Source organism: Heteronotia binoei, chromosome 17 (genome assembly GCF_032191835.1).
Source record: "Heteronotia binoei isolate CCM8104 ecotype False Entrance Well chromosome 17, APGP_CSIRO_Hbin_v1, whole genome shotgun sequence".
Classification (NCBI taxonomy): Eukaryota; Metazoa; Chordata; class Lepidosauria; order Squamata; family Gekkonidae; genus Heteronotia; species Heteronotia binoei.
In genome coordinates this window covers 266,516-293,644 of record NC_083239.1, presented here as the reverse complement: position 1 = coordinate 293,644, position 27,129 = coordinate 266,516, and the positions used below count along the sequence as shown (strand labels likewise).

The 27,129-nt window shown below is 44.2% G+C and overlaps 2 protein-coding genes across 2 annotated transcripts in view; one reads left to right on the top strand and one right to left on the bottom strand.

Moving 5' to 3' along the window:
* Positions 1-641: 641 nt before the first annotated feature.
* CDNF (cerebral dopamine neurotrophic factor) lies at positions 642-25,225 on the bottom strand. Its single transcript, XM_060258279.1, has 4 exons — positions 25,035-25,225; positions 13,422-13,549; positions 12,015-12,156; positions 642-1,099 (listed from the first exon to the last, which is right to left on the bottom strand). The coding sequence occupies exons 1-4, from the start codon at positions 25,144-25,146 to the stop codon at positions 921-923; spliced, it is 561 nt and encodes a 186-aa protein (XP_060114262.1). The 5' UTR covers positions 25,147-25,225; the 3' UTR covers positions 642-920.
* HSPA14 (heat shock protein family A (Hsp70) member 14) overlaps positions 25,004-27,129 on the top strand; it is a 30,809-nt gene continuing 28,683 nt past the window's right edge. Inside the window, exon 1 of the mRNA XM_060258277.1 lies at positions 25,004-25,484. Within this exon, the coding sequence (XP_060114260.1) occupies positions 25,428-25,484 (57 nt within the window). The 5' untranslated portion in view covers positions 25,004-25,427. The remainder of the gene's footprint in view (positions 25,485-27,129) is intronic.

The following is a 27,129-nucleotide window of genomic DNA, read 5'->3' as shown; positions in this document are numbered from 1 at the left end:
CACTAAAGAGGCTATCTTGGCTATTAAATTATACCAGTTTGTTATGAGGAAGTGTAAATAATATTTTTGCTTGCTATAAAAATGAATAGTACTACATAATATACCTCATAGGTTTGAGATACTGCAGTTTGCTATTATAGCATATTAACTTAATGGAGGAAAGGCTATTAAAAAGTAACTTTATACTGCAGGGTCATAAAGGGGTATAAACAATAGACAAAACTACGTTCTTTCTAGCAAATGGTCCTGGCCTAGAATGACACTAAAAAAATGAACAATGATGTGTTTTGCTGGATAAAGATACCCCACAGGGATTCACAGAGTGAAATTCATCAAAGATTCCTCTGAAACATTTATCTTGAGATTCTTCCAAGGGGTATAAACAATGGCCTGTTTTACAATATCAGTAGCCTAGCCCTAGGACAAATATGTCAGGTGCTAGAACCCTAGAGGATCCTTGTTGATGAACTTATAACCAAAAAGATTTCTCCAGAGAAAAAGCCTCTTGGATTTCATGTAAAATGATTAGATTTTTACAGGGGATGAAAGGAGACCAGGATTTACTTAAAGTGAAAAGTATATAAGTATTTCTTCGTTCCTGTCCTTTAAATCAGAAATAAGACTTTTAAGAGCTACTTGGGCAGATTTTTTAAATAAATCGTTTTATTTAGAAAATAATCCATGAAACCAGACAGACACCAAATGTTCCTTTACACCAAGGAGACAATTCAATTTACAGTTTTGTTTCATATCATTTGTAGAATCTTACTAGCAGTTCAATCTGCATTTGCCATGATCTGTTTTCCTGGACCATCCAGATGACACTAGACCACCCCACTGCGTTCTGAACTCCCTGCCGCGCCACAATAAATATATTAATTAAATGCACGAAGTAGGCAAGTGCTTTGATTCAGATGCCATCAGAGGTCAGTTCTAGAAGTCGGAGCTGTGTGTTTTGGGGCCAGCTCTTTAATCAAGTTCACCAAGTCTGTTTTTTCTATGCATGCTCGGCACACTTCTCCCCAGCTATCCAGGATCTTCTTCAGCTCTGCCACTCTCATCTTTGAGAGGTCCACTGATGTCAAGTCAAGGTTTCTTTCTGTAAAAACAAAGAGCCTGAGAAATATGCTCTATTGATTTTATTCTTTATTTTTGTTTTCCACCCCAAAATTAACCTCCTAGGACTCATCTAAAAAGATTGCTTTCCCATCTGGCCTACTAGTGAGCATGACACCGTTTCCTCTAGTAGCCGACCTGTACAAACTGGCATGTTGGTGACTGTCATCCTTCATTGTTTGTTCCCAGCATCTAGTCTACAAGGATGTTTATCTGCTATAACCTAATAGCTTTAGATAGATTTGTAAAAGATTGAACTACATACTTCTTTTTAAAACCTAAGCTAGTGGCCATTGCTACATACTTTGGCAAAGATTTCTACATTGTTATATAAAAAAATATTTCTCTTTCCTGTCCTGAATCCATTGTCCATCAAATTGGTTTGTCTTGTGTTCCAATACTACGGGAAAGGAGGAAAAATTCCATTTCTGCTTTCTCTATCCTATGCATCATTTTATAGACAGGTCCCATTTTGACACACGTTTCTGCCTTTCCACACTGAGTAGCTGTGCCAACTCCTTGATCACTTCAGCGACTTTATTTTGTACCTCTTCATTTTATGGCAATGACCAGAACAATACACAGTATTCGAAATGTGAATGTACTGAAAGCTTAATCCTTAATCCCTTTTTAAAATGTGAATGTATGGATGTGTGTGTGTGCACCTGGAAGTCATAGTGATCTCTGGTGATTGACCCCTACTGGAGATATGGAGGATATTTAGAGAGGTGGCTGAATAAAGCCTGCTCCCCTGCCCTCCCAACTTCTGGTATTTCTAGGAGGTTTCCCATCCAAATACTTGCCAGAGTCAACCCTGCTTAGCTTCCAAGATCTGATGAGATCAGGCTTCCCTGGGTTATCAAGGTAAGGGAGTTAATTCTTAATCCTTGACACTGAGTTGAGCAAACAGTGATAATAGTCCAAAAATTTTTTAGCAATGTATTCGCCTTGAGGGTAGTGAGTTTGGGTAACTTTGTTTTATAAAAAGAACTCCCCCCTCCAAAAAAAAGGTTTCATTCTGTGGACCAGCTAAATCTGTGAGGCAGCACATTACAGAACTCAATTCCTGAACAGCTGAAGGCTCAAAGAAAATCCTGCTTTTGAAAGGCCATCTGGGATTTCCTGTAAAATGCTAACAGTTTTTGTTGCGTAAAGCAATTTTTATTATTCAGCAACATTAATCAATGATCCTCCAAAAATAAACATCCAACATATTGCATCACTTCTCCCATCTCGCTCCCCCCTTTTTATGACTTCCCCGGTGCATTCAACTTAAAATACAAAAAGAATAAAAGGTAATAATAACCTACTAAAAACTTATAACTATAATATAATAAAATACAAATAAGAACAGAATTACTTATCACTATTATTTTCTATCAATTAATAGTCTTATAATATTACTATACTTAATTTTTGTTATCTATCTTAATTGTCATCTATTAATCCCAGTCCTAATATGCAAGAAACACCATATATTCCCATAATTTTACTTTATCTGTAGTTGACATTTTACACTAAAAAAAGAAAGAGAAAAGTTAACCATTATTAAAAATCGCCAAATGTCCTTTCACCTTCCACTGTTTTTCAACATACTTTTGAAATTTCTCCCATTCCCTGTTATGAACATATGAAGCTGCCTTATACTGAATCAGACCTTTGGTCCATCAAAGTCAGTATTGTCTTCTCAGACTGGCAGCGGCTCTCCAGGGTCTCAAGCTGAGGTTTTTCACACCTGCTTGCCTGGACCCTTTTTTGGAGATGCCAGGGATTGAACCTGGGACCTTCTGTTTCCCAAGCAGATGCTCTACCACTGAGCTACAGCCCCATTCAAGGCTCTCCAGGGTCTCAAGCTGAGGTTTTTCACACCTATTTGCCTGGACCCTTTTTTGGAGATGACAGGGATTGAACCTGGGACCTTCTGCTTCCCAAGCAGATGCTCTACCACTGAGCCACCGTCCCTACTTATCTATATCAAGTTCTTTTAAAGTTCTAGTAAGTTTGTCCATCTTGCGCCAATGCATAACTTTCATAATCCAGTCTCGTTTTTCTGGTAAGTTATTTTGCTTTCACAACTGCGTATATGTCTGTGCAGCCGAAAGCATGTACCAAAGCAATGTTCTGTCTTGTTTCGGAAAACTTTCCATTTGTAATCCCAACAAAAAGATTTCAGGTGCTTTCTTTATATTGTAGCCCAAAGTCTTTGAAATTTCTTGCTGAATCATTTGCCAAAATTGTATAGCCCTTTCACAAGTCCACCACATGTGATAGAAAGATCCTTCATGCCTTTTACATTTCCAGCATCGATCAGACATCTGGTTATTTATTTTCGAAAGTTTCTTAGGAGTCATATACCATCTGTATAACATTTTAAAACAGTTTTCTTTAATATTATTATATGTCGATATTTTCACAGAGTTCTTCCATAAATATTCCCATTGTTCCATCTGAATATCTTTATTTATGTTAATTGTCCACTTTATCATTTGAGATTTAATCACTTCATCCTCTGTAGACCATTTCAATAATAATTTATATATCTTTGAAATTATTTTTTCATTATCGCCAAACAGCATTCTTTCCAGTTCAATTTGATCTTGTCTTATTCCTTCATTCCTAATATCCTGTTCAAGCAGACTTTTAATTTGTTGCAATTGAAACCAATTATACTTATAATCCAGTTCTTCCACTAATTTTAATTTCACCTTGCTGCCTTGTATTTTTTAGCAATTGTTTGTATGTTATCCATTTTCCTTCCTCGGTATCAGAATATAACTTTATTACTTCGGTCGGCACAATCCAAAGCGGTTTCCTCTCATCGCCATATTTCTTATATTTCAACCATGTCTTTAACAAATTACTTCTTATATAATGATGTGAGAAAAAACCATCCATCTTACTTATCCCATAGCATAAGTATGCATGCCATCCAAAAGTATTTCCATGGCCTTCTAATGTTAATAATTTTTTATTTAATAACATTATCCATTCCTTTACCCACACCAAACAAACTGTATCATGATATAATTTTAAGTTCGGCACTTGAAAGCCTCCCCTTTCTTTTGCATCCGTCAAGATCTTCATTTTAATTCTTGGTTTCTTGCCAGCCCATATAAATTCTGAACGTTTTCTCTGCCATTTATTAAACTGCTTATCTTCTTTCACTATTGGAATTGTCTGGAACAAGAACATGATCCTTGGTAATACATTCATCTTAATTGCCAATATTCTACCCAGTATAGACAGGTCCAGCCTATTCCATTTTAATAAATCTCCATCAATTTTCCGCTAGAGCTCTTCATAATTATTCTTGTATAAATCAATATTTTTGTTGTGATTTCTACTCCTAGATATTTTACTTTAGAAACCACTTCACAATTTGTTAAATTTTGTAATTCTGTCTGTTGACTCTTTATCATATTTTTACACAGAATTTTTTCTTTGTTTACATAAAAGCCTGCCAGTTCACCATATTCTTTAATTTTCTGAAGCAGCAACGGTGTAACTTGAGTCGGGTTTTCATTTATAAACATAACATCATCTGCAAAGACTCTGTACTTGTAAGAACAACCTTTCAGTTTCAGACCCTCTATCTCCTTATCCTCTTGGACTTGCATAAGCAATATCTCTAAAGTCATTATAAATATCAATGGGGATAGAGGGCATCCTTGTTTTGTTCCTTTACTAATTAACATTTTCTCTGTCAAATCTGCATTAATACAAAGTCTTGCTTGTTGGTCAGTATATATCGCTTTTACCATTCACTCAAAGTCTTCACCCAATCTCAATTTCTCCATTACTGCAAACATAAATTCCCAATGTACATTATCAAAAGCTTTCTCTACATCTGCAAAGAACAAAGCCACTTCTTTTTCTGGATGTTTATCATAGTATTCAATTATATCAATTACCGTTCTGATATTGTCTCTAACCCTGCTTGCTCTTCTTTAATAAAGTTATTCAAATACTGCTTCAGGCGTTCTGATAGTATACTAGCATGCAGTTTATAATCACTATTAAGTAATGAAATTGGTCTATAATTTTTTACATTTGTGGCATCTCTGTCCTCTTTCAGAATTAATGAGATTACTGCTTCTTTCCAAATAATAGGTAGCTTCCCCTCTACTCTTATAATGTTCATCAATTTCAGAAGTTTTGGAAGTAGAGTCTCCTTCAAAACTTTATAATACTTTGCTGTAAATCCATCTGGACCAGGAGCTTTCCCCAATTTCATTGAATTAATTGCCGCCTCTATTTCCTCTTTTTCAATCGGGTCATTTAACACTTTCTTCATATTTTCTGTTAAAGGTTTTACATTTATTTTCTGTAAAAATGATTCTTTTAAATGATTTCGCATAATATTTATAAAATTCTCTTTTAATTCCTTCCTGATCCACAATTTCTTTATCTCCCGAAATTATTTTATTGATAGTTTTATTTTCCTTTTTTCGTTTCATTTGTCAGGCCAAGTATTTTCCCGGTTTGTTGGCACTCTCAAAAGATTTTTGTTGACGCCTTTTTAAATTCCATTCCACTTCTTTATTTAGTAAATGCCTTAGTTGTTCTTGTAGAATTGTAATTTCCTTTGAGATTTTCTTTTTTCCTGGCCTTTTTTAAAGTTCCCTCTCTCTCTTTCCAATTTCTTTTTGTAAATCCATCATTTGTTTTTCTTTAGCTTTTTTGTCCTTATTATTCAGTGTGATTAAAATGCCTCTCATTACTGCTTTATATGCATCCCACACCATTTGGTATTGGACATCATTATTTTCATTTACTTGGAAGAAAGCTTTGGTCTCTTTCTTCAGAACCTCTACTACCTCTTTTTTCTGCAGTAAATCTTAATTATCCGCCATCTCAAAGTCTTTTTAGTGTCCTTCGCAAACCACATTATTGGGTTGTGATCTGCACTTATTTTAGGAAGAATCTCTATTTTTTTTTGTCATCAACCCCAAATTCTTTGTAATCCATAACATATCAATTCTTGAGAAATTGTGTCTTGCTGAAAAGAATGTATAGTCTCTCACTGAAGGGTTCATTTCTCTCTAAATATCCACAGTTTTCTTGTTTAAACTAATTAAAAAAAAAGATTTTGGCAATTTCCCTTCTTTATTTTTCCCCCCAGATCTGTCCAAAATATTCTTAACCGTTCCATTAAAGTCTCCCATTATCATAATTTGCTCATATGTCACTTGGTCAAGTTGTTGCATAATGTCCTTAAAGAAATAGTCTTCATTAGGAGCATACAATCCCAATAACAAAGTTCTTTTGTGGTTTAACATCACTTCCACTGCAATAAACCTACCATAATCGTCTTTAAAGATCAATTTTGGTTCTAAGTCCTGCTTCACATAAAAAACCACACCTCTTTTTTTGCTTCTTGGCCAGTGAAAAATATTTCAAACCTAATTGCTTATTCCATAAAAATTTGTAATCCAATTGTTTAATATGTACTTCTTGCAAACAAATAATGTTACACTTTTGTTTCCTAATCCAATGAAAAGTTGCCCTTCTTTTTTGTGGTGAGTTAAGTCCATTTACATTCCAAAATAGTAATTTGTAATCCATCATGATTTTCTGGTTTTAATCTGTACCCCCAAATTCTTTATTTTCCATCAGGAATTTCTCTATATCTTGCACACTTGTGATGGTACATCTCTTCCCTTTGTATTCAAAACCCACACCTTCTGGAAGAATCCATCTATATCTCAATTCACTCTTTCTTAGCTGATCTGTCAATTTTTTATATAGTTTTCTGTCACTTAGAACTTTTCTTGGTAATTCTTTCATGATTCTGACTTCACTACCCTCCACCACCAAATTATCATCATATTGTTTACTTAAAATTCTACCCGCCAGGTCTCTTGTTACACATGTTACTACCACATCCCTTGGTAGTTTATTTTTCCTTGCATACTCTGAATTGACCCTGTAAATATAGTCATAGAAATAGTCTCATCAGGGTCATCACCAACAAATTCAGCAATAATCCTTATTATGTATGTTCTTAAATTCATTCCATCTTTTTCAGGCACCCATCTCAAACGTATCTGGTTCTCCATTAATTTGCAATCTTGCACTACTGCTTTTTCCTGCATTTTTTAATAGTGAAATCCACTATGTTAATTTTTACATCATGGTCTGTCACTTTATCTTCAGCATCTTGAATTCTTTTTTATATTGCTTTAACTTCTTTAGTGAGTGCTTCTATATCTTTTTTTATTCCTTTTTTATTCCTTCTTTCTTTCACTTACAAATTCTTTAATCACCTTCACGAGTCTTGCTTCCATGGCATCCATTTGTTCTTTTTTCTCAGATTTTTTAACTTCTTCTAGTGTCTTGGCTCTTGTCTGTATCTGTTTCCCTGGCTTTTAGGCTGACATTACTGCCTTCCCATTGTAAATATAGGCACTAAAGTTGATGTCACCAAAACTTTTGAAACTATACAGTCTTTTCTTTTTCTTATAAAATGCTCCCAGATAACTTTAAATCACACAGACCAGTATATTTAAGCTTCAAATGTTGATATTTGTTGGCTCCACTCTTTTTAACTGTCTCATTCTTTTTAAAAAAAAAAATTACAAAAAATTACCTTCTTATAATGGCCACCGATGTTTCTCTATGATTAAAATCCTAGAGAGGCTTAGGAGGCTTATTTTTTCCCCTTCTTTTAATGGCCACCACTTTCCTTTCTTGCCACGAAGTCTCGTTCTCTGTGATATAGAAGTCTCGTGATATTTCTATGATGTCACTTCCTGTGACGTCTTGTTGTTCTGCAGTTCTCTTCTAGTATCGGAGGGGGGTATCTGACCACAGGTATGTACAACAATTCCAGTTTTCCCCTTTTTTAGCTGTTACTTTAATTTTCTCAGTTCCAATTTTCCCCCACCTCCTTCTTCTTTGTTTTAGTGTCTTATATTAGTATCCAGACCTTTATTTTTCTTCCAAAAAAATCTTAGTTTAGTCCCGGAGCAATAGATAAAGATCTTTACCTTTTTAAGGCGTGATCCTTCAAAAAGCACCAGACAAATTCCATTAGAAATTAATTAGTTCCAAAGAAGCTTTGGCTCATGATGAATAAGTCGATTTAACGACTCCAGATATCCTCTGTAGACATTGGAATGCGATTCTTCTCCGGAGACTTTTCAAAGCCAAAAAGAAACCCTGGTGGGATTCCTCGTCAGCCAAAGTAAATCTCAGAATTTTATAAGCATGTTTTGGTCACCTTCTTTAGATAGGGTTGCCAAGTCCAATTTAAGAAATATCTGGGGACTTTGGGGGTGGAGCCAGGAGACTTTGGGGGTGGAGCCAGGAGACATTAGGGGTGGAGCCAAGATCAAGGCTGTGACAAACATAATTGAACTCCAAAGGGAGTTTTGGCCCTCGCATTTAAAGGGACAGCACACTTTTTCAATTCCTCCCTTCCATAGGAAATAATGAAAGATAGGGGCACCTTCTTTTGGGGCTCATATAATTGGACCCCCTGGTCCAATCTTTTTGAAACTTGGGGGTTATTTTGGGGAGAGGCACTAGATGCTATACTGAAAATTTGGTGCCTCTACCTCAAAAAACAGCCCCCCCTTGAGCCCCAGATACCCGTGGATCAATTCTCTATGATTTGCCTTGTAGTTAGCAACATTTTGCTCACTTCCCTCCCCCCCCTTTCCATATTCATCACCTTACATTTTAAATATGGTTTTTCTTTTTATGAATTTGGTGTTATCATGGTAACTTTGCACCCACGGACAAAACCTTCTTTTGGACTCCCCAAGGAAGGTCACTAAGAAAATCCAGGCGTTATTAATATGTAGAAGAGTCTTTCAAGAGGCAGAAAAGATTGTTTAGTTTCCAGGGGAGGGAGGGAAGGGAGCGGGCGAAGGGCAGCGGGGCCAATCACCTGCCTGGCTGGGCTTGGCAACATTCAAGGGCGGGCCGTCGGAGACCTTCGGGGTGGAGTCTTGGGGATGGGGCATCAGGATCCAGCCAGCCAGCCGTGCTGCCAGCAAGGAAGAGGCTCTGCCTGGTGGTAGGGTCTCCTCAGGAGGAGAGGGGGGGCTGCCCAGGGAAGGGGTTGGGAGCGCACTAGGACGGGGGCTGCTGCGCTTCTCCCGAGCTCTGGCGCCTTCGCCTTCCCCCCACCCCTGACAGCTCCCTCCCTCCCATCCCTTGCCCTCTTTGCCATTTGGGTTCGCCCTCCAGAGCGCCCCCCTCCGGCTGGTCTTGAGGAGAAGCGGGAGTCGCCCTCTCCCGTGGCTGGCTGCGCTCCACTCCGAAGAGTCTCAAAGCAGCTCACAATCGCCTTTCCCTTCCTCCCCCACAACAGAGACCCTTCACCAAACTGGCAGGGACTCCTCGGGAGGAGAGAGAGGGACTGCCTCTTTGGCGGCGCGCTGGGCAGGGGCGCTCCTGCTGGGCCGTGTGTGTTTGTGTGCTGCCCTTCTCCGGTCCGGAGCTCCTGCACGTTGGCCTCCCCCACCCCCACCGCGAAGGCTCCCTCCCTCCCATCCCCTTCCCTCGCCTTTTGGGGCCTTCTTGATCGAGAGGCCAGCGGGCTCCTGAGCGCCCCTCCGGCTGGCCTGGGGGGAAGGAAAGGGGGGTTGCCCTTTGTGGCCGGCAGGGCCTTGGAGCGCAGCAGGGCGCGGAGGGGGGGAGGAGCCAGCCAGCAGGTGCCCAGGCCGTGCTGCGCTCGAGGCACAGCCTGTGCCTGGCGGTAGGGTCTCCTCGGGAGGAGCAAGACGGGCTCCCTCCCGCACCGTTTCCTGAGGAATGGCTTGGGGTAGGGTTGCCGTTTCCCCCTTCTCCCCCGCTTCCATTTTTTGGGGAAGCGGGAGAAGAGGATGGAAATCCTGGGGTCCCCCGCCAGGGCGGGAGGGTTGGGACCCCTATCTTTAGAAGATGTGGAAAGCAGGCATTAAAACACCTTATCTGTCCAGAACAGATGGTCTGGTCTGCTTCTCACTGAGAAGCACATCAATCCTCCATGAATCCAAAACTGGAAGCCTAAATGCTAACAGTTTTTGAATAACTAAACCAAGTAGTGTTTGAAGGATTAAACATCATCCATACAGATCTGAGGCAAATTGAGGCTCCATAAGCCTAGTTTACATATAATGGACAGGTGAAGTAGCAAAGTAGCTGTTTTACTGCAAAGGAACTTCAAGAACAGAATGGAGAGAGAAATTGCTGAATTACAAATTATTATGAAGCTTGGAACAAACACCTCCCCAGGACTGAACAGGGATATTGGGTTTTTATCTCATTTCAGATGCTAAACCCACTCTCACTGAGTAGAGTTATACATCCGCAGTACTCCAATGTATTTCTCTTTTAGAATAGTGTATCAGAATAATTTTTGTATTGACATACTTAAAATAGGGATATTGACTGTTTATCTCATTGCATATACTTAACCCATGTTCACTATATTTTATTGTATTTTTTTTCTAATGGCAAAATAGAATGATGTTTACATGCTAGAAAGTAAATTAGGTGGACAAGAACATCACTATCCAAAGTATTTCTCTTTTAGCGGTACTGACATACTCAGATAGGAATATTGGCTGTTTATCTCATTACATATCTACTCCTCTTCTACTATATTTTAATGTATGTTTCTTCTAATGGCAAACTATATGTATGTTACATGTTAAAAGATAAATTAGTTGGATGGGAAAAACTTTGGATGAGAAAGAAATGCCCTCATTTTGGCCCAGGCTTATAACAATAGAATGATTAACAGACATTCTCACATTTTGACATGTTACCGTTTTACTGGTTTCTCACGCTCATGTTACCCAGATCAAAGGTTTGCTCAATTTGTTAATTTTACTATTCTGTCATTGGATCTTAAATTTGTACCATTTTGCATTCTAAATCACTGCCTACCAGCTATATGTAGCTCTGCTCACTGTACCCGATTCCTCGTCTGATGAAGGGTGCTTAGAGCACACAAAAGCTTACATTCTGAATAAAACTTTGTTGGTCTTAAAGGTGCAACGTGATTCCTCTTTGGAATGTTTAAAAACACTAACACCTGTGAACATTACCAAAATACAGAAACTTGATAAAGGAAAGTTACCTCCATTCAGATTATTTGGTTTGTTTTAAACACCTGCTTAACCCAAAGGCATTCTCTATCATTTCTAACCTACACTAAAGAGTCAGCAATTTCAAGAATGCGAAACTCATTGTCCAAGTGAATCATATGGCAGAAGCCAGAACCAAGTGGCTACCACTCTGTTTAATGAATGGTGGAATGCAGAAGTCCGTTTTAAATACACACTTGAGTTACAAATAGCTAAGAGCTAAATTAAATATGATGGTGTTCTCATAGCCACCATGAAGACAGTGCTGCCATATTAAAAAAGTTTCAAGAGCTGTGAGGGCCTGATCCTTATCAGGTCCACAGGGTGGCACTACCCCACCCCTGCTTTTTCAAGAGTTAAAACAGCCATACATGGCCTGTCCTCCCAGCAGCTGTTTTTGCTCCTGAAATGGCATCTGGAGAGGGAGCACTGTGCTGTTGCCCCAATGAGGACTGGGACCCCACAGTATTTTAAAATTCTTTAAAACGGTGGTGGTAGCACCCTGATGGTGGCCATGAGAATGCTGTCACATTCAGTTTGGCCCTAAAATATAGTGAGGGGGAGCTCTGCAAAAGTTCAGAACATGAGATTTTAGAGAGGCCTATATGGAAAACTGCAGCTGATGCTTGTGGCAAATGATCCACAAGAAGAACACAATTGAAGCAAATAGTGGCCCTCATGATCAGCATAACCATGCGCACATGCCTAGTTGTGCTGTGATCACTGTCCACAAACAAGTGGTGGAGTTCCTGCTTTACAATAATGAACTCTGACTAGATTGCCAGGCATGCTTGATGGTTCTTCTGTCCTGCATACCAAATTTGAGCTCACAGATCTGAAGGTCTATTTTCTTCAGCTTCTCACATATTTTAGGCACAGGTATATGAGCGCTCATTGGGTGGCTCACTTCACTGATTATCTTTGTGGCAGCATCACTAGTGGCTCCGATGTAATAGCACTATGGAAAGAAAGAAAGAAAGAAAGAAAGAAAGAAAGAAAGAAAGAAAGAAAGAAAGAAAGAAAGAAAGAAAGAAAGAAAGAAAGAAAGAAAGAAAGAAAGAAAGAAAGAAAGAAAGAAAGAAAGAAAGAAAAGTCCTGCTGTCAGCACTACTGGAGAATACAAGCTACACCAATCAAGCAATGCAAAACCTATAAATACATGGGTACAGCTTACAGCATATCCTTGAACTGGAATGGCATATAGCTGTAATTAAAACCTCAAATCTCAAAACAATCATAGCAATGATGAGATTTTATTACACCAGAGGTTGTTTTCTTATTGATCCGTTTTTGAAACTTTTTTTTTAGTAAAGTCATCTCCCATTTACTATATGGTATTGAAGTATAGGGCTGGCAAGAACAAATACCAGACTAGAAACAATTAAAAATCCATTTATGAGACACATATTAGCATTACCAAAAGGGACCCCAGTGGCTCTGATGTGGGCCAAGCTTGGCCTTCCTTCAGTAGGGGCATGCACCCATTTTACATTCATGGAAGAATAAATACAGGTTCTTTCAGCAACTCTAGTGCAAAACAATGACAAAGCCTGCCCTGTTTTCTTAACTAACATTATCTCCAGATATACTATCCCCGATGATTCACTTTAATCTTTGAGGAATAATTTGAACCTGTGGGAATCAGTATATAAGAGGATACCATAACTGACAAATCAGATTTGATGTGATCAGTGTGTCGGTGGGGAGGCTCAGTGGAGGATCTTGTCCACTATATCTTAGTTTACCCACTGTAGGTAGAACCCAGGAATAAATCCCTTCATCCAATTTTACCTAACACATAGCTTACCTCTGATTCTGACAAACTAGCCCTTTTGCTTTCAGATTTGCTTTTAATTCTTTTAATAAAAGATTGCTTTTATTAAAAGATTGCTTTTAATAAAAGATTTGCTTTTAATTCTTACAGGATGGCTCTGCATGCTTTTGCTGTGATAAAAATTAGAGCCAATGTTACCATCAAGAAAGCTGTTGAATGATATGTGTAGAAATGTGATAAGAGTTGTAATTTTAGAATTTTAGATAGTGACTCTGTGTGTGCGTGTATTGTAAAGGCCAATGGCTACACACAATAAACTGTGACTGACTGACTACTTTGGTGGTCGTGGTGAGAGCAAGAAATGGCCATCCTATCCCCACTTCTGCCTCTCTCATCTCAGTTGGAGGCATTTTATTTCAAATATTTTTAGGAAAGAAAGGAAATCATACCAAGCGGTTTTCTTTTCCTTTTGCATCCATACAACTTTTGACTAGTTCGTTCTCTATAGACGTTACAGAGAAATCAGAATTCTTTTCTTTTAGATAACTGTAAAATCTGCCCAAAAAATCTTGACACACTGTAATAGGGGGAAAATTAAAGCATTAAAACAAGTACACATAATGCATAAAACAGTAATATCCAAAATGGTAGCATCACATGCAAGGGTGAGGTTTTTTAAAATGCTTTTTTTTTAAAAAAAGGAATGATACATTTTCATCTTTTCAAGAACTGGCTTGCCATCTTTGCCATGTATGTCCATTTTGTCTGGAAACTGGTCTATTGAAGAACTGGTAGACTTCTGCATCTCCAGATGGGTGCTTGTAGCTCATACCAATGAACATACAAGATCCAGCCCAAATTGAAAATTTGCAATGAAGGAGATAGAGAATGTTTATCTTTCAATGTTTCCATTTGCTCCCTAGTTCTGTGGTGGAAACAAAGCCTCCTGTGACTCCTTTGCTCACAAATGAAGGTGGAAGTTGCTGTCAGAAGAAACAGAAGGAATATGTTTACTCTGACTGTGTTAAGGGAGAAATGAGGGGAGTCATGGAACAGAGTTCTCATCCGCTAATGGTTTATGTTGGGAAGCAGCTAAGGAGCAAACAGAGCCACAAAATAAAGCCACCTCTGCCTCATACCACTTATTAGTTTTGAGCAGATTAGTAAAATATAGAAAAAAACCTAGACCCCATTTGAATGCCTGTGAAAATCTTTCACACATGCATAAATATGGTTGCCAGGTCCAATTCAAGAAAATCTGGGCACTTTGGGGGTGGAGCCAGGAGATTTTGGGGGTGGAGCCAGAGTTCTGGCTGTCACCTTTTAAATGCCTTGCCTCAATTGGAAATAATGAAGGATACGGGCACTTTCTTTTGGGGCCCATAGAATTGGACCTCTTGGTCCAATCTTTTTGAAACTTGGAAGATGTTTTGAGGAGAGGCACTGGATGCTATGCTGCAAATTTGATGCCTCTACCTCAAAAAAACAGACCCTCTAGAGTCCCAGATACCCACAAATCAATTCTCCATTATACTCTAAACGAATTGGTCTCCATAGGAAATAATGGGAGTGCCTTGCAGATATTTCCCCTCTGATGGTCCTGAAGTGGGAGGAAGGCCTCCAAACTGGGGGATCTCCCACCACCAACTGGGGATTGGCAATTCTATGCATAAAAATGTTGCTGCTAAAAGAGTGATCGGTCTGCTATTATCTTCTAATAAAAGAGGTAATATCTTGGTCCATGGGGTCAAAAAGAGTCGGACTCAACTGTGTGACTGAACAACAAAATCTTCATATGATCTATATTTTGGAGCTAATGAAGAATTAAATGATTTCTAGGCTCAGAAACAGGATTTCATTCAAATGCTATGTGATAACCGGGTGTCTACACTACCTGCACCACAGACACAGAGGCCCTTTTCACACTTACCAGAGGAAACCGGAAGGGAATCGGTATTGTGTCACCCTGGAGTAGTCCAGGACAGCGATGGGAGACACAGGTTTTATTTCCCGGTAGGGTTCTGTGATTGAAGTGAGCCATTTCACACTATTCCGCTTTTATCTCACTTCCATGAGTGTCGGCCATTTCCGCGCCCTTTTTTGCCCACTGGCGCGCGATCTCTGGCTTTTTTTTCTTTTGGAACGTCGGGCTTAGATCGCTATAGCAATGTTTCAAAACAGCAACACCATTGGGATGCTTGGGCTCCATTGAGATGCCTTAGATCGCTGCTGCTGACACTCGGTAACAAGTGCCCCATTGGCTACGAAGTTCAAGCGGGAGATCAGGGCACCAGGCATTGGTCTGTCACCTGTTGCTATCACTTCCATGCCCACGTGGGAGTCAGGGGAATGTGATTGGTTTGTAGGTGACTTGAGGCACATTTGGGGGGGGGGGCTGTTGCCATCTGGAGAGGGGATGCCCATAGGGCAGCAGGTTTTGGCGGGAGAAGAGACCAATGGTGATTGGTGAGACAGATGTTGCTAACCCAGCCTGATGTGCACCCATCCATGCCCACAGGCTATTAGCTGGAAAGTGACTTATTTATTTATTTATTTGGGATTTATATCCCGCCCTTCCCACAAATGGCTCAGGGCTTGTGCCAAGCTGCAACAGGTATAAATGTCAGGGGGGGGGGGGAGCCACATAATTCTGTGGGTTGTAGTTGATGAGTGGTTTGTGGGGAAGGCTATTGTTCTAATAGCCATAGTTTCCATCACAACAGTATTGAGACTTCTTATGGAGGTGGTGCAGGTGATGGTCATTAGCAGTCTGTTCTCCAGTTTGAAAACAGAGAGCGATTGCTGTGAAGTGAAAGAGATAGAGCAATGGTTCCAAATTTAATTGCAACCATGAAGAAGAAAACAGAAACATGTCCACAATCTCAGGCTTCTCAATGGAGCCCAGGCATCCCAATGGTGGTGCTGTTTTGAGAAATCACTATCACACTATAGCACTATAGCGATCTTAGCCTGATGTTCCAAAAAAGAAAAAAGCCGATCGCTCAGCCGCCAGCAAAAGGGGAATGAAAACGGTGCTCCCGGAATAACTATGGGACATTTCACACAGTGTCTCATAGCGATTTCAACCCGGAAGGAGGGGTTGAAAACTGGAGGAAGCTGCTCTTTGTTAACAACAACTCAGGCACTCCTCACTGCCGGGACAGCCACGGGACTGTGTGAAAAGGTAGCAGTATTCCAGTAGCAGCCAGTTACTAAGTAGGGTATGTCTGAAATGACAGCAGAAACCCGTTGCTGTTCAGTAACTGACCAGCTGCCAAAGCAGAATATTTAGGCTGTGTGAAAAAGATCATACTCTATGAGAGTAGCGTATCTTAAGATAACTCCCTTGCAAAACTCTAGATCAGGGGTGACCAAACTGCAGCTTGGGAGCCACATGTGGCTCTTTCACACATCTTGTGCAGCTCTCTGGAGGTCAAGGAGGGATTTAGGGCAGGCTTACTCTCAAGCAAGTCTGCTTAGCATTAGGACCCAGGACCAGATCTACATGTCCTTTGGGGGGGGGGGGGGTTAAAAAAGGATACCCCCTTTGGGGCATTCTATTTTATGGTCCCATAGAATACAATGGACTCCATACCCAAGTTGGCGCCCCCCACCACCGTTGGCGCCCAGGGCAAGCAACCCCCTCTGTCCCCCCTAGATCCGGCCCTGTTGGGACCTCAATTAGCCTCTGAATGCTGACCCATAGGTAGATGATTATTTCCACCATGTGTGAAGCAGGGAAGGAGGGGGAAATAGGCAGGCTTGCAAGCTCTTCACCTCCACTACAGAGTTCACCCAAAAACTTAAGAGTGGGGAAAGAGAGCTCCAGAGCCAAGGGAGCCACTGGAAGGAGGGATGGAATTAAAGAGGGAAGCACAGGGCTCCCCCTTCATTTCATAGCTCTTATAGGAGCTGTATTTACTAATCTTGGTTTCAAGGAAAAGAGAGGTGCATAATGATATATACAGTGGCCAATGATTTATATGTGTGCTTCCTTGTCCTTCTTGTGCAAAAAAAATAATTCGCTAACCTTTCCCTATGCTGGTTTTATGGAGACTATTACTCCCAGATTGTGTTTTTTAAAAGTTTCCTTCTATCACGGTCATGTTGTAAAGTGCATACAAACATATTTTATCATTCTGTGCAAAGAAAGTATGAAGAGTTTTAATAAAGTGTTTGTAGTATTTGTTCATGTCCTACAGTTCTCAAACATCTGGCGTTCATTCTGTGCAGCTCTTACGTTAGGCAAGTTTGGCCACCCCTGCTCTGGATGGTGAGACATTAAGGCGTGCCAGCATAAAGGCACACAGGGCTTTTTGCCCTGGGGGAATGTGGTGGAACAGAGTTCTGGAGCCTCTTTGTGGAAACAAAATTCTCCAAAAATGTTCAAAAGTTCATAAGGGGCACCCGTGTGTTTCTTCTTCATTTACCTCTTCAGAGTTCCAGCCCCTCTTTTCCCAGGAAAAAAAAGCCTTGAAGGCACAACTATAGTGAGGAACAATTATGAACAGTAACTGGGAAGAATACCAGCAAACACACAGTGCTGTACAGATGCGTGGGAGTAGGCGACCTCAGCTACAGGGCACCTCTGGGCATCCCCTCCCTGCTCCCCACTGCTCTCAGCTTCCAGGGTTGGCAGGGTGCCTCGGCTGGCTCCAAGCATGCCTACTGCTGCCCCAGCCCTGCGCAGCCTTCCCAAGACCCAGGAATCCTGAGCGGGGTTGGCGAGGCACCTTGGCTCCAAGTGACCCAGGGAGGCTGGGTGGGGCCGGGGGCAGTGTGGCATCAGGCACGCTCAGAGCCAGGCTCCAAGTGCTCCTGCTTCTGCCTCAACCCCATTCAGCCCTCTGGGACCTGGAAAGGCTGGGCGAGGTTGGAGAGCAGCGAAGCAGCAGCAGGTGCATTCAGAGCCAGGCTCTGAGCAGGCCCACTGCCCTGCCGCCCCCACCCCACTGGAAGGCAGCAGAATCCCCAGTGACTTCAGAACAGTGTGAGAGGACCAAACACAGGTGATGAAGCCAAGACAAGGAGGGGCCTCATGGGACAGGGAGAGGGAGATGCACGTGAATGTTTTGATAAGGGAGAAAATTCAGAAGGAGAAAAGTGGAAAAGGCATACTTTGCCCCACAGACTCAGGGTGATGCCTTTCTTTTGCAAAATATGTGCCAGGATGCTCATTTGTGCTATAAATGACTCTTTTCCCCTTAAGAGAGACAGCTGCCTTGAATCAAGAGGAAAGGTAAAGTACAGTTTGGCAGGAAAGGAGGGAGGGAGGGAAGGAAGGAAGGAAGGAAGGAAGGAAGGAAGGAAGGAAGGAAGGAAGGAAGGAAGGAAGGAAGGAAGGAAGGAAGGAAGGAAGGAAGGAAGGAAGGAAGGAAGGAAGGAAGGAAGGGGAGGGGAGGGGAGGGGAGGGGAGGATCTCAGCTTGTTCCCCCAGGGTTTGACATTCACACACACATACACCCCCGCACACAAATTATTCCATTGGGTGACCCTGCTTTGCCTGCCTCAGATCACTTCTTTTCCTTTATGCCTCCTCTGGGCACACATCTGAAGCTTTAGCTCCCTGGCAATCCCCATGAGGTTCTCTGGAGTTGGCACACAGCTCCTTAATGATAGCAGTTGTTGCTCTATTTTGGAATGAGGCGGAAAGAAAAGGAAAGTGGGCGTGTGAACAGCTGAAGGTTTGTTGCCCATAGGGGCTGGTGGTGGCTTTTGGCTGCTTGGTGCTGTCTTCAGCACTGCAGTTTGTGGAATGCATTGGCTTGGATACATTGTTTTGCATTTAGAAAAATTACAAATATACTTAGGGACAGAAATTAAGGTAGTTATAATATTAAGAAAGACATCTAAGATATACATAAAGGTAAAGGTAGTCCCCTGTGCAAGCACCAGTTGTTTCCGACTCTGGGGGGATGTCGCATCATGACGTTTTCACAGCAGACTTTTTATGGGGTGGTTTGCCATTGCCTTACCCAGTCATCTATACTTTCTCCCCAGCAAGCTGGGTACTCATTTTACCAACCTTGGAAGGATGGAAGGCTGAGTCAACCTTGAGCTGGCTACCTGAACCCAGCTTCCACTGGGATCAAACTCAGGTCATGAGCAGAGTTTGGACTGCAGTACTGCAGCTTACCACTCTGCCCCACAGGGCTCTTATAAGGTATACATAGGTTTAAATATGCTATTCAAGGTATTTGGAATGAGGGCTTTTTATTTTATTTTCTTTAGAACTCTTTTCTCCGCTTGACTTGGCGATGAAAATGAAAGTGGGAATCTAATTAGTTTGAAGTTCTCTAAATTGGCCATTTGCCCTAATGTCTCTACCGGTTAGGAATAAGCAGGGGTGGAATTCTAGCGGGAGCTCCTTTGCATATTAGGCCACACACCCCTGATGTAGTCAATCTTCCAAGAGCCCCCCATCTTTTTTTTTCCTAAATAGTACCCGTGCGGCGCATGGGGCAGTTGCCAGTCTAATGAACCTTCTCTTCAGATTTTTGTCGAGGAACTTTCTTAGTTCTGCTTTCTCGACCCACCCCATCGAGTAGAGTTTAGCTTTGGGTAGCTCTTGCCCTGGAATCAATTCTATTACACAATCTGTGCTTCGATGAGGAGGGAGCTCGTTCGCTTCCTCCTCACTGAACACCCCCCCTTAAGTCTTTATACTCTTTCGGGATGGACCGGACCTCCTCTACTGTCAAGCACAGTCTCTCATTCCTAGGGGGTGGTTCTGCCCCCCACGCCTTGTCCCAGTGATGGCGTTTGCATTTGCTGTCAGTATAGTCTATGCTTTGGTCCCCCCAGCTGATGTCGGGTTCGTGTTTGGCTAACCAGCCCACTCCCAGCACTACATCGAATGAAGCCGAGGGGGCAATCACGAATAGAAGCGCCCCACAACACTAGTGGGGTGGGTGCAATTAGCTGGCGAGGTTGAAACCAACATGAAACGAGTGGCCCTGCAATGTCAACACCATCAAGGTGGAAAGGGGGGACGTAAGTTTTGGTCAGGGGCGAAACCCGAAGAGAAGGCGGCTCAGGCTGGATGAGCTGCTAAGCTGCCGACCCCATGGAGGTGTTTTCGCTGTGGGGATCCAAATCATTTGGGGGCTAACTGCCCGGAGCAGCCTCGAGGCCCCCCACTTCATGCCAACAATGGTGGGAGAGATTGGGAAAAGGTTGGGCAGTGATCCAAGACAACCTGGAAATGGCCAAAAAGTACTCTCCAGAGTGGGACTTCAAAGTAGGAGAGACAGTATTCTTATCCACCAAGAACTTGCCATTACCACAAATATCCAAAAAACTAGCCTACAAATACTTGGGGCCATTCAAAATAAAACGGGTGATCAATAAAGTGACAGTGGAATTAGAACTACCTAAACTATTTAGTAAAATTCACCCTGTTTTCCATTGTAGACTTCTTCGGAAAGATCCAGGGGCTTCGAACTGGCATCCCCGCCCTCCAGAACCCAAACCTATTCAAGTGAAGGGTCAGAGTCATCATGAGGTCCAGGAGGGTGTTATATTACTTAGTCCATTGGAAATACCGTATTTTTCGGTCCATTGGATGCTCCGGACCATTAGACGCAGGTGCCTGGCTGGCAGAGAAGGGCGAGATCGCTCCCTCCGCCCCCACCGCAAACCCAGCACTTCGCAGGGAGCGATCTCGCCGCTTGTCTCCCAGCCAGGCACGCAGGCACTGGCGTGCTTCCCCCGCACCTGTGTGCCTGGCTGGGAGACAAGCAGCAAGATCACTCCCTGCGAAGTGCTGGGTTTGCGGTGGGGGCTGAGGGAGCGATCTCGCCGCTTGTCTCCCAGCCAGGCACGGAGACACGGAAAAAGCATGCCGCCCCCTCCACAAACCCAGCGCTTCGGGAAGCGCTGCGTTTGTGGAGGGGGGGGTGATTCCTCTGTTCCTGGCTTCAGCTTTTGCTTATAGTAAGGGCTGGGATCCCAGCCCTTGCTATGAGCAGCAACTGAAGCCAGGCAGACAGGAATAGAGGAAGCACCCCCCCCCTCCGCAAACGCAGCGCTTCGGGAAGTGCTGCATTTGCGGAGGGGTGATTCCTCTGTTCCTGGCTTCAGCTTCTGCTTATAGCAAGGGCTGGGATCCCAGCCCTTGCTATGAGCAGCAACTGAAGCCAGGCAGACAGGAATACAGGAAGCACCCCCCCTCCGCAAACGCAGCGCTTCGGGAAGCGCTGCGTTTGCGGATGGGGGTGGTGATTCCTCTGTTTCTGGCTTCAGTTGTTGCTTATAGCAAGGGCTGGGATCCACGCCCTTGCTATAAGCAACAACTGAAGCCAGGCAGACAGGAATAGAGGAAGCACCCGCCCCCTCCGCAAACCCAGCGCTTCGCAAGCACCGGCTGTGGAGGGGGCAGCGTGCTTTCTCCCTGCCTGTTTGCATGGCTTCAGCGCTGATGCTTAAAGCAAGCGCTGGGATCGGAGGGCGGAGGGAGCGATCCTGGCGCTTGCTGTAAGCGTCAGAGCTGGAGCCAGGCAGAGAGGCGCAGGAAGCGCCGGGATGGAGGCAGCGGATCACCCCCCCCCCGCCCCCCCCAGGAAGGTACTATGGTACCTTCGCTCCATAAGATGCACACACTTTTCCCCCCCACTTTTTTTTGGGGGGGGGGGAAGTGCGTCTTATGGTGCGAAAAATACGATATTTTCCCCCTAGTTGTGATGAATGGGTAAAATCGTCCGACCTGAGGGCCCCCCTCCTTCTCAAAAGATTTTACCTACTGCACCCAGACAAACCCCGAGCAGGAGCTTAGGGGGGGCAGTATGTCAAGCAATGTTTTATATTATCATAACTGCCTATGTTTATCAGAATATAACGGCTATACTGTACCTGTTACTAACCATGAAACAAAGCTAAGGCACATCAAAGTAGAATAGTTAGCTGGCGTCTCCTCCCTGCGCCTCTCTCGCTTTTACTAACAAATGCAGGAATTTGCTCTTTGAAGATAAAACCTCCAGGGACATTTTCCCAGGCCAAGCCTAGTCCCAGGAAGTATAACCGCAGGGAGATAAGAGAGAGTACTGTGTGAATTTTCACACGTGAATACAGGAATGTTTAGTAATTGTAGCTTTGTTGATAGAAGCTTTGATGTGCCATCTTTAAGTATGCACCCTGCCATTACTCTGTATCAGTTCCAATTCCTGGCTCAATAGAAGCACATGGATTATCAATAAACCTATACTTTGTTTCAAATCAAGGACTGGTTACTTTGAGATCCACTCGCTTGACACCGTCGAACATTGCATCTAGCTCCCTTCCCCTGCCATAGTCCCAGGGCCCTGGTGGTGGCGCTGCCGGTGGTTGCGCTGGGAGCGGTGGGACCACTGGTGGTGCAGGAAGTTGGGGGGCCAATGGTTGCCTTCCAATCAGGATATTAGTCCCCCTCTTGGATTTGCCTTCTAATTTCTTGTGCCATGAAGGTGGCGTTCGCTTGGATTTCATCTCTCAGGACCCTGGCCATGTCAGCCATCTCATTTCTCATGGTTTGGAGTATGCCTCTCTCACGCCGTAGCTATTGCAGGAGTTGTCCTTGAAAGGGCAGCTGCTGTGAGAGCCCTCTCAGCCCCACCCACCTCACAGGGTGTCTGTTGTGGGGGAGGAAGATAAAGGAGATTGTGAGCCACTCTGAGACTCTTCAGAGTAGAGGGTGGGGTATAAATCCAATATCTTCATCTACCTCACAGGGTGTCTGCTGTGGGGGAGGAAGGGAAAGGAGATTGTGAGCCGCTCTGAGACTCTTCGGAGAGGAGGGCGGGATATAAATCCAATATCTTCATCTACCTCACAGGGTGTCTGTTGTGGGGGAGGAAGGGAAAGGAGATTGTGAGCTGCTCTGAGACTCTTCGGAGAGGAGGGCGGGATATAAATCCAATATCTTCATCTACCTCACAGGGTGTCTGTTGTGGGGGAGGAAGGGAAAGGAGATTGTGAGCCGCTCTGAGACTCTTCGGAGAGGAGGGCGGGATATAAATCCAATATCTTCATCTACCTCACAGGGTGTCTGTTGTGGGGGAGGAAGGTAAAGGAGATTGTGAGCCCCTCTGAGACTCCTCGGAGTGGAGGGGGGGATATAAATCCAATATCTTCATCTACCTCACAGGGTGTCTGTTGTGGGGGAGGAAGGGAAAGGAGATTGTAGGCTGCTCTGAGACTCTGTCCTTGAAAGGGCAGCTGCTGTGAGAGCCCTCTCAGCCCCACCCACCTCACAGGGTGTCTGTTGTGGGGGAGGAAGGTAAAGGAGATTGTGAGCCGCTCTGAGACTCTTCGGAGTGGAGGGCGGGATATACATCCATTATCTTCTTCTAATGTTTTCAAGGGACAAAACAACTGCATGGCCATCAGCACAGACTGAAAAATGGTCATAAATCCACTTGTGAAAGCCAGAATATAGAGGGTGCTGCTGCCACCCACTGCCTCTGATCCCAACCAACTTTCAATACTCTTCACCTGGGCTAAAATCAGCAGCAGCAGCAACAACAATAACAAAGCTTCTAGCTTAATGTGGTGCAGTGCTCCTGGTCAGAGGAATCCATGACTTGCACAAGCTAAGGTGAGAAAGGATTGTGCCAAGTACTTCAGAGCACAGCAAGAAGCAAAGTGCAAATTGAAAGCCTAGGAGAGAGGTGGGAGGAGAGAAGACGACTTGTGACAGTTTTCACACCAACCCCTAGCACTCATTGAAGGGGCATGACAAATAATTGGTAGGGTCCCACACTGTGGCTATGGGCCTTTCCACATCCTAAAAAATGGGGGTGGGGGGGTGAAGAGACCCCTGAAACAAGCATCCTGTTTTCTCCACTTCTCTACTGTATTTGGTCCCCTCAGTGCCCCTTCCCAAATCCATTTTCAGGACAGAGAAAACAGATGAAGATGGGACTTTCCCCTTGCCCACGGTGATCCTCATCAGTGTACCTACCCAGGACAAGTTTGGCCCTGTCTCTGTTTGGTTTTGTGGTTGTCCACCTCCCATTCTGCTATTGCAGAGCCCAATTCCAGAACCAGACTTTAAAAGACTATAGAAGTTGACTTCTGCCTGAACTTGCACTCCTAGCAAACCTACCAGGACCTCAACCCCTTTAGAACATAACTACGGGGCCTGCTGCCTCAGACCAGGGGTTCATCCAGCCCTAGGGTTGCCAATCCCCAGGTGGGGGCAGGGGATCCCCCGGTTTGGAGGCCCTCCCCCCGCTTCAGGGTCATCAGAAAGCGGGGGGAGGGGATGGTAATGTCTGCTGGGAACTCTGTTATTCCTTATGGAGATTTATTCCCATAGGAAAAAAATGGAGAATTGATTTGTGGGTATCTGGGGCTCTGGGGAAGCTGTTTTTTGAGGTAGAGACACCAACTTTTCCATATAGCATCTAGTGCCTCTCCCCAAAATACCCCCAAGTTTCAAAAAGATCGGACCAAGGGGTCCAATTCTATGAGCCCCAAAAGAAGGTGCCCCTATCCTTCATTATTTCCTATGGAAGGAAGGCATTGAAAAGGTGTGCCGTCCCTTTAAATGTGAGGGCCAGAACTCCCTTTGGAGTTCAATGATGCTTGTCACAGCCTTGATCTTGGCTCCACCCCCAAAGTCCCCAGATATTTCTTGAATGGGACTTGGCAACCCTATCCAGCCCAGCACCCACTGGCTACAGGCACAGAAGCCAAGACCGAGATATCTTCCCTGCAGCGTATTCAGGTTTTCTGCTTCTGAGTATGGAGGCCCTATAGCCATCGTGGCCCCCAGCATCTGTCCTGCACAAACCAGCTGCATTCCCCTTAAAGTCCCTTATGCGAGGGACCATCCCTGCGGCTGGCTGAGTACAGGATACCCGGAAGATGCAGAAAAGCCCTTATCCGTTTTCTCCTCCTTGCAGCCGAGGGGAACTTGCAAAACTGCACGTTGCAAAGCGCCTTTTGCGGGGACGAGGCGCTCCGGCGGGAAAGCTGCGCAGGCGCAAGCGACACGGCCTATTAATAGCAGGCGCCTGGTTATTTATAGCGGCGGGCAGCCCCGCGCAGCCGCAGACGCGTCAGGGGTGCAAGCGGCCCCTCACCTTCGCAGGGAGCTCCGGCGCCCCGAGGCCCCTGGAGGGAAGCCGCGGCCAGGCTCAGCACGGCCAGAGGCAGGGCGGCCCACCACCACCGCCGCCGCCGCTCTCGCGACATTTGCACCGTGAGGCTCGGCGACGAACACTGCGGGCAGAAGAACCAATCGAAGCCCCGCCCCGGCTGGGGCCACGCCCCCCTGAAGGCCGCCCCTTGGCGAACCTGCCTTAGTTGCCGAGCTGGGTGACGTCACACCGCAGTCGATTTTGATTGGTCCAACGCGCCTCTCTTGGTCCAGGAAGTCCTCGAGAAGTCGATGCTGATTAGCTGTTACTAGGAGACACGGGGGTTTGTGGTGCATTGTGGGGAAAGGAGGCCGCGCGGTGAGGCGGTGCAGAGCCATGGCGGCCATCGGCGTCCACTTGGGGAACACTTGCGCCTGCGTCGCCGTTTATAAGGTGAGCAGGAAATAGGAATCTCAGCAGATGTGACGGCGGAGGGGCTGGCAGCTGCTGGTGAAGGAGGGTTGCCAAGTCTCATTCAAGAAATAGCTGGGGACTTTGGGGGTGGAGCCAGGAGACTTTGGGGGTGGAGCCAAGAGACATTGGGGTGGAGCCAAGATCAAGGCTGTGACAAGCATCATTGAACGCCAAAGGGAGTTCTAGCCATCACATTTAAAGGGACGGCACACCTTTCCAATGCCTTCCCTCCATAGGAAATAATGAAGGATAGGGGCACCTTCTTTTGGGGCTCATAGAATTGGACCCCCTGGTCCAATCATTTTGAAACTTGGGAGGTATTTTGGGGAGAGGCACTAGATGCTATACTGAAAATTTGGTGCCTCTACCCCAAAACAGAGCCCCCCCCCCCAGAGCCCCAGATACCCGCGGATCAATTCTCCATGATTTTCTATGGGAATCGGTCTCCCTAGGGAATAACAGAGTTCCCAGCAGACATTTCCCTCCCCTCCCCCCGCTTTCTGACGACCCTGAAGCGGGGGAGGGTCTCCAAACCGGGGGATCCCCTGCCCCCACCTGGGGATTGGCAACCCTATGGTGAAGCGTTGCATGCTCTTGGATAGAGGGGCGGGGTGGGGCCTGGTGTTTTGGTCACCTGAGCATGATGTTCTCTGCAAGCAGAAAGTCAAGGATGAGGTCCATCATTTTTTGGTCTCTTGCATGTTAAACTCTGCGAGTAGGACCCTAGTCCGTTAGGAAGTAAGATTGTGTGTAGCACAGCATTTCTCCTCCGTGTGCTGCTTTTCTGCTCACAAGGAGTTCTTCTAAAACGGGAGCAGAAAAAAATAGAATATAAAAATTGCCTTCATGAATAATTGTTCTCTTTTGCAGGCTTGAGATAGGTGGAGAAAGCGTTAGAACAAAGTTTGAGTCCCTTAAGACCAACAAAGGTTTGCGCAAGGTATAAGTTTTTGGGTGCATTCACATTACTTCACGTACCAGATACCTGCACTCTTTTTCAAGCTTATACCTTGAATAAAACTTTATTGGTCTTAAAGGTGCCGCTGAACTCAACCTGAGTCTGGTTTTCATGGAGAAAACGTTGCCAGCTGAACAAAACAGTATTGTGACTGAAAGCCAATTGTTGTAATCCCTATTAACAAAACCCAGTCGGTTTAAGAAGTCCTCCCGAATATTTAAGCTTGTGGAAATACATGAACCCCCTTTGCAGGAATGCAGAGCTCTGGCTGAAACAAAAACAGGGGACTGCTTTGGAGAGGGATTTGGTGACCTGTCATGCTCAGTCTTGCCCAATCCATGATTCCTCCTCTGCTTGCGGTTTGATGCGGCACAACCCTTTTGCTCATCTCATTCTGATGAATTTGTGGAACTGGTTTAAGATTTGCGTTTTTTAGAGAAAAAGTAATTGCCCATTCACACTGTTGCTTCTTTTTGATGATTTGGCTTAAGGTCAATTGGTTGCTTCCAGACTTGTTGTTTTTGTTGTTGTTGAGGTTTCTTTTTTGTAAAGTCTGGTTGTTGTTTGAGCAAACCATAAATATTTTCTGTAGAGGAAAGTTTTACAGGATAAAGTGGAGAAGATTACAATGCAACCCCTTTGGGTCCCCACTGAGGAGAAGGGTGG

Coding starts and splice junctions, on each gene's coding strand:
- CDNF (XM_060258279.1), bottom strand. CDS start 25,146: ATGTCGCGAGAGCGGCGGCGGCGGTGGTGGTGGGCCGCCCTGCCTCTG. Junction 13,550..25,034: donor CGCCGGAGCTCCCTGCGAAG/GTGAGGGGCCGC, acceptor CCCCTATTACAG/TGTGTCAAGATTTTTTGGGC. Junction 1,100..12,014: donor GATCTGTGAGCTCAAATTTG/GTATGCAGGACA, acceptor TTGTTTTTACAG/AAAGAAACCTTGACTTGACA.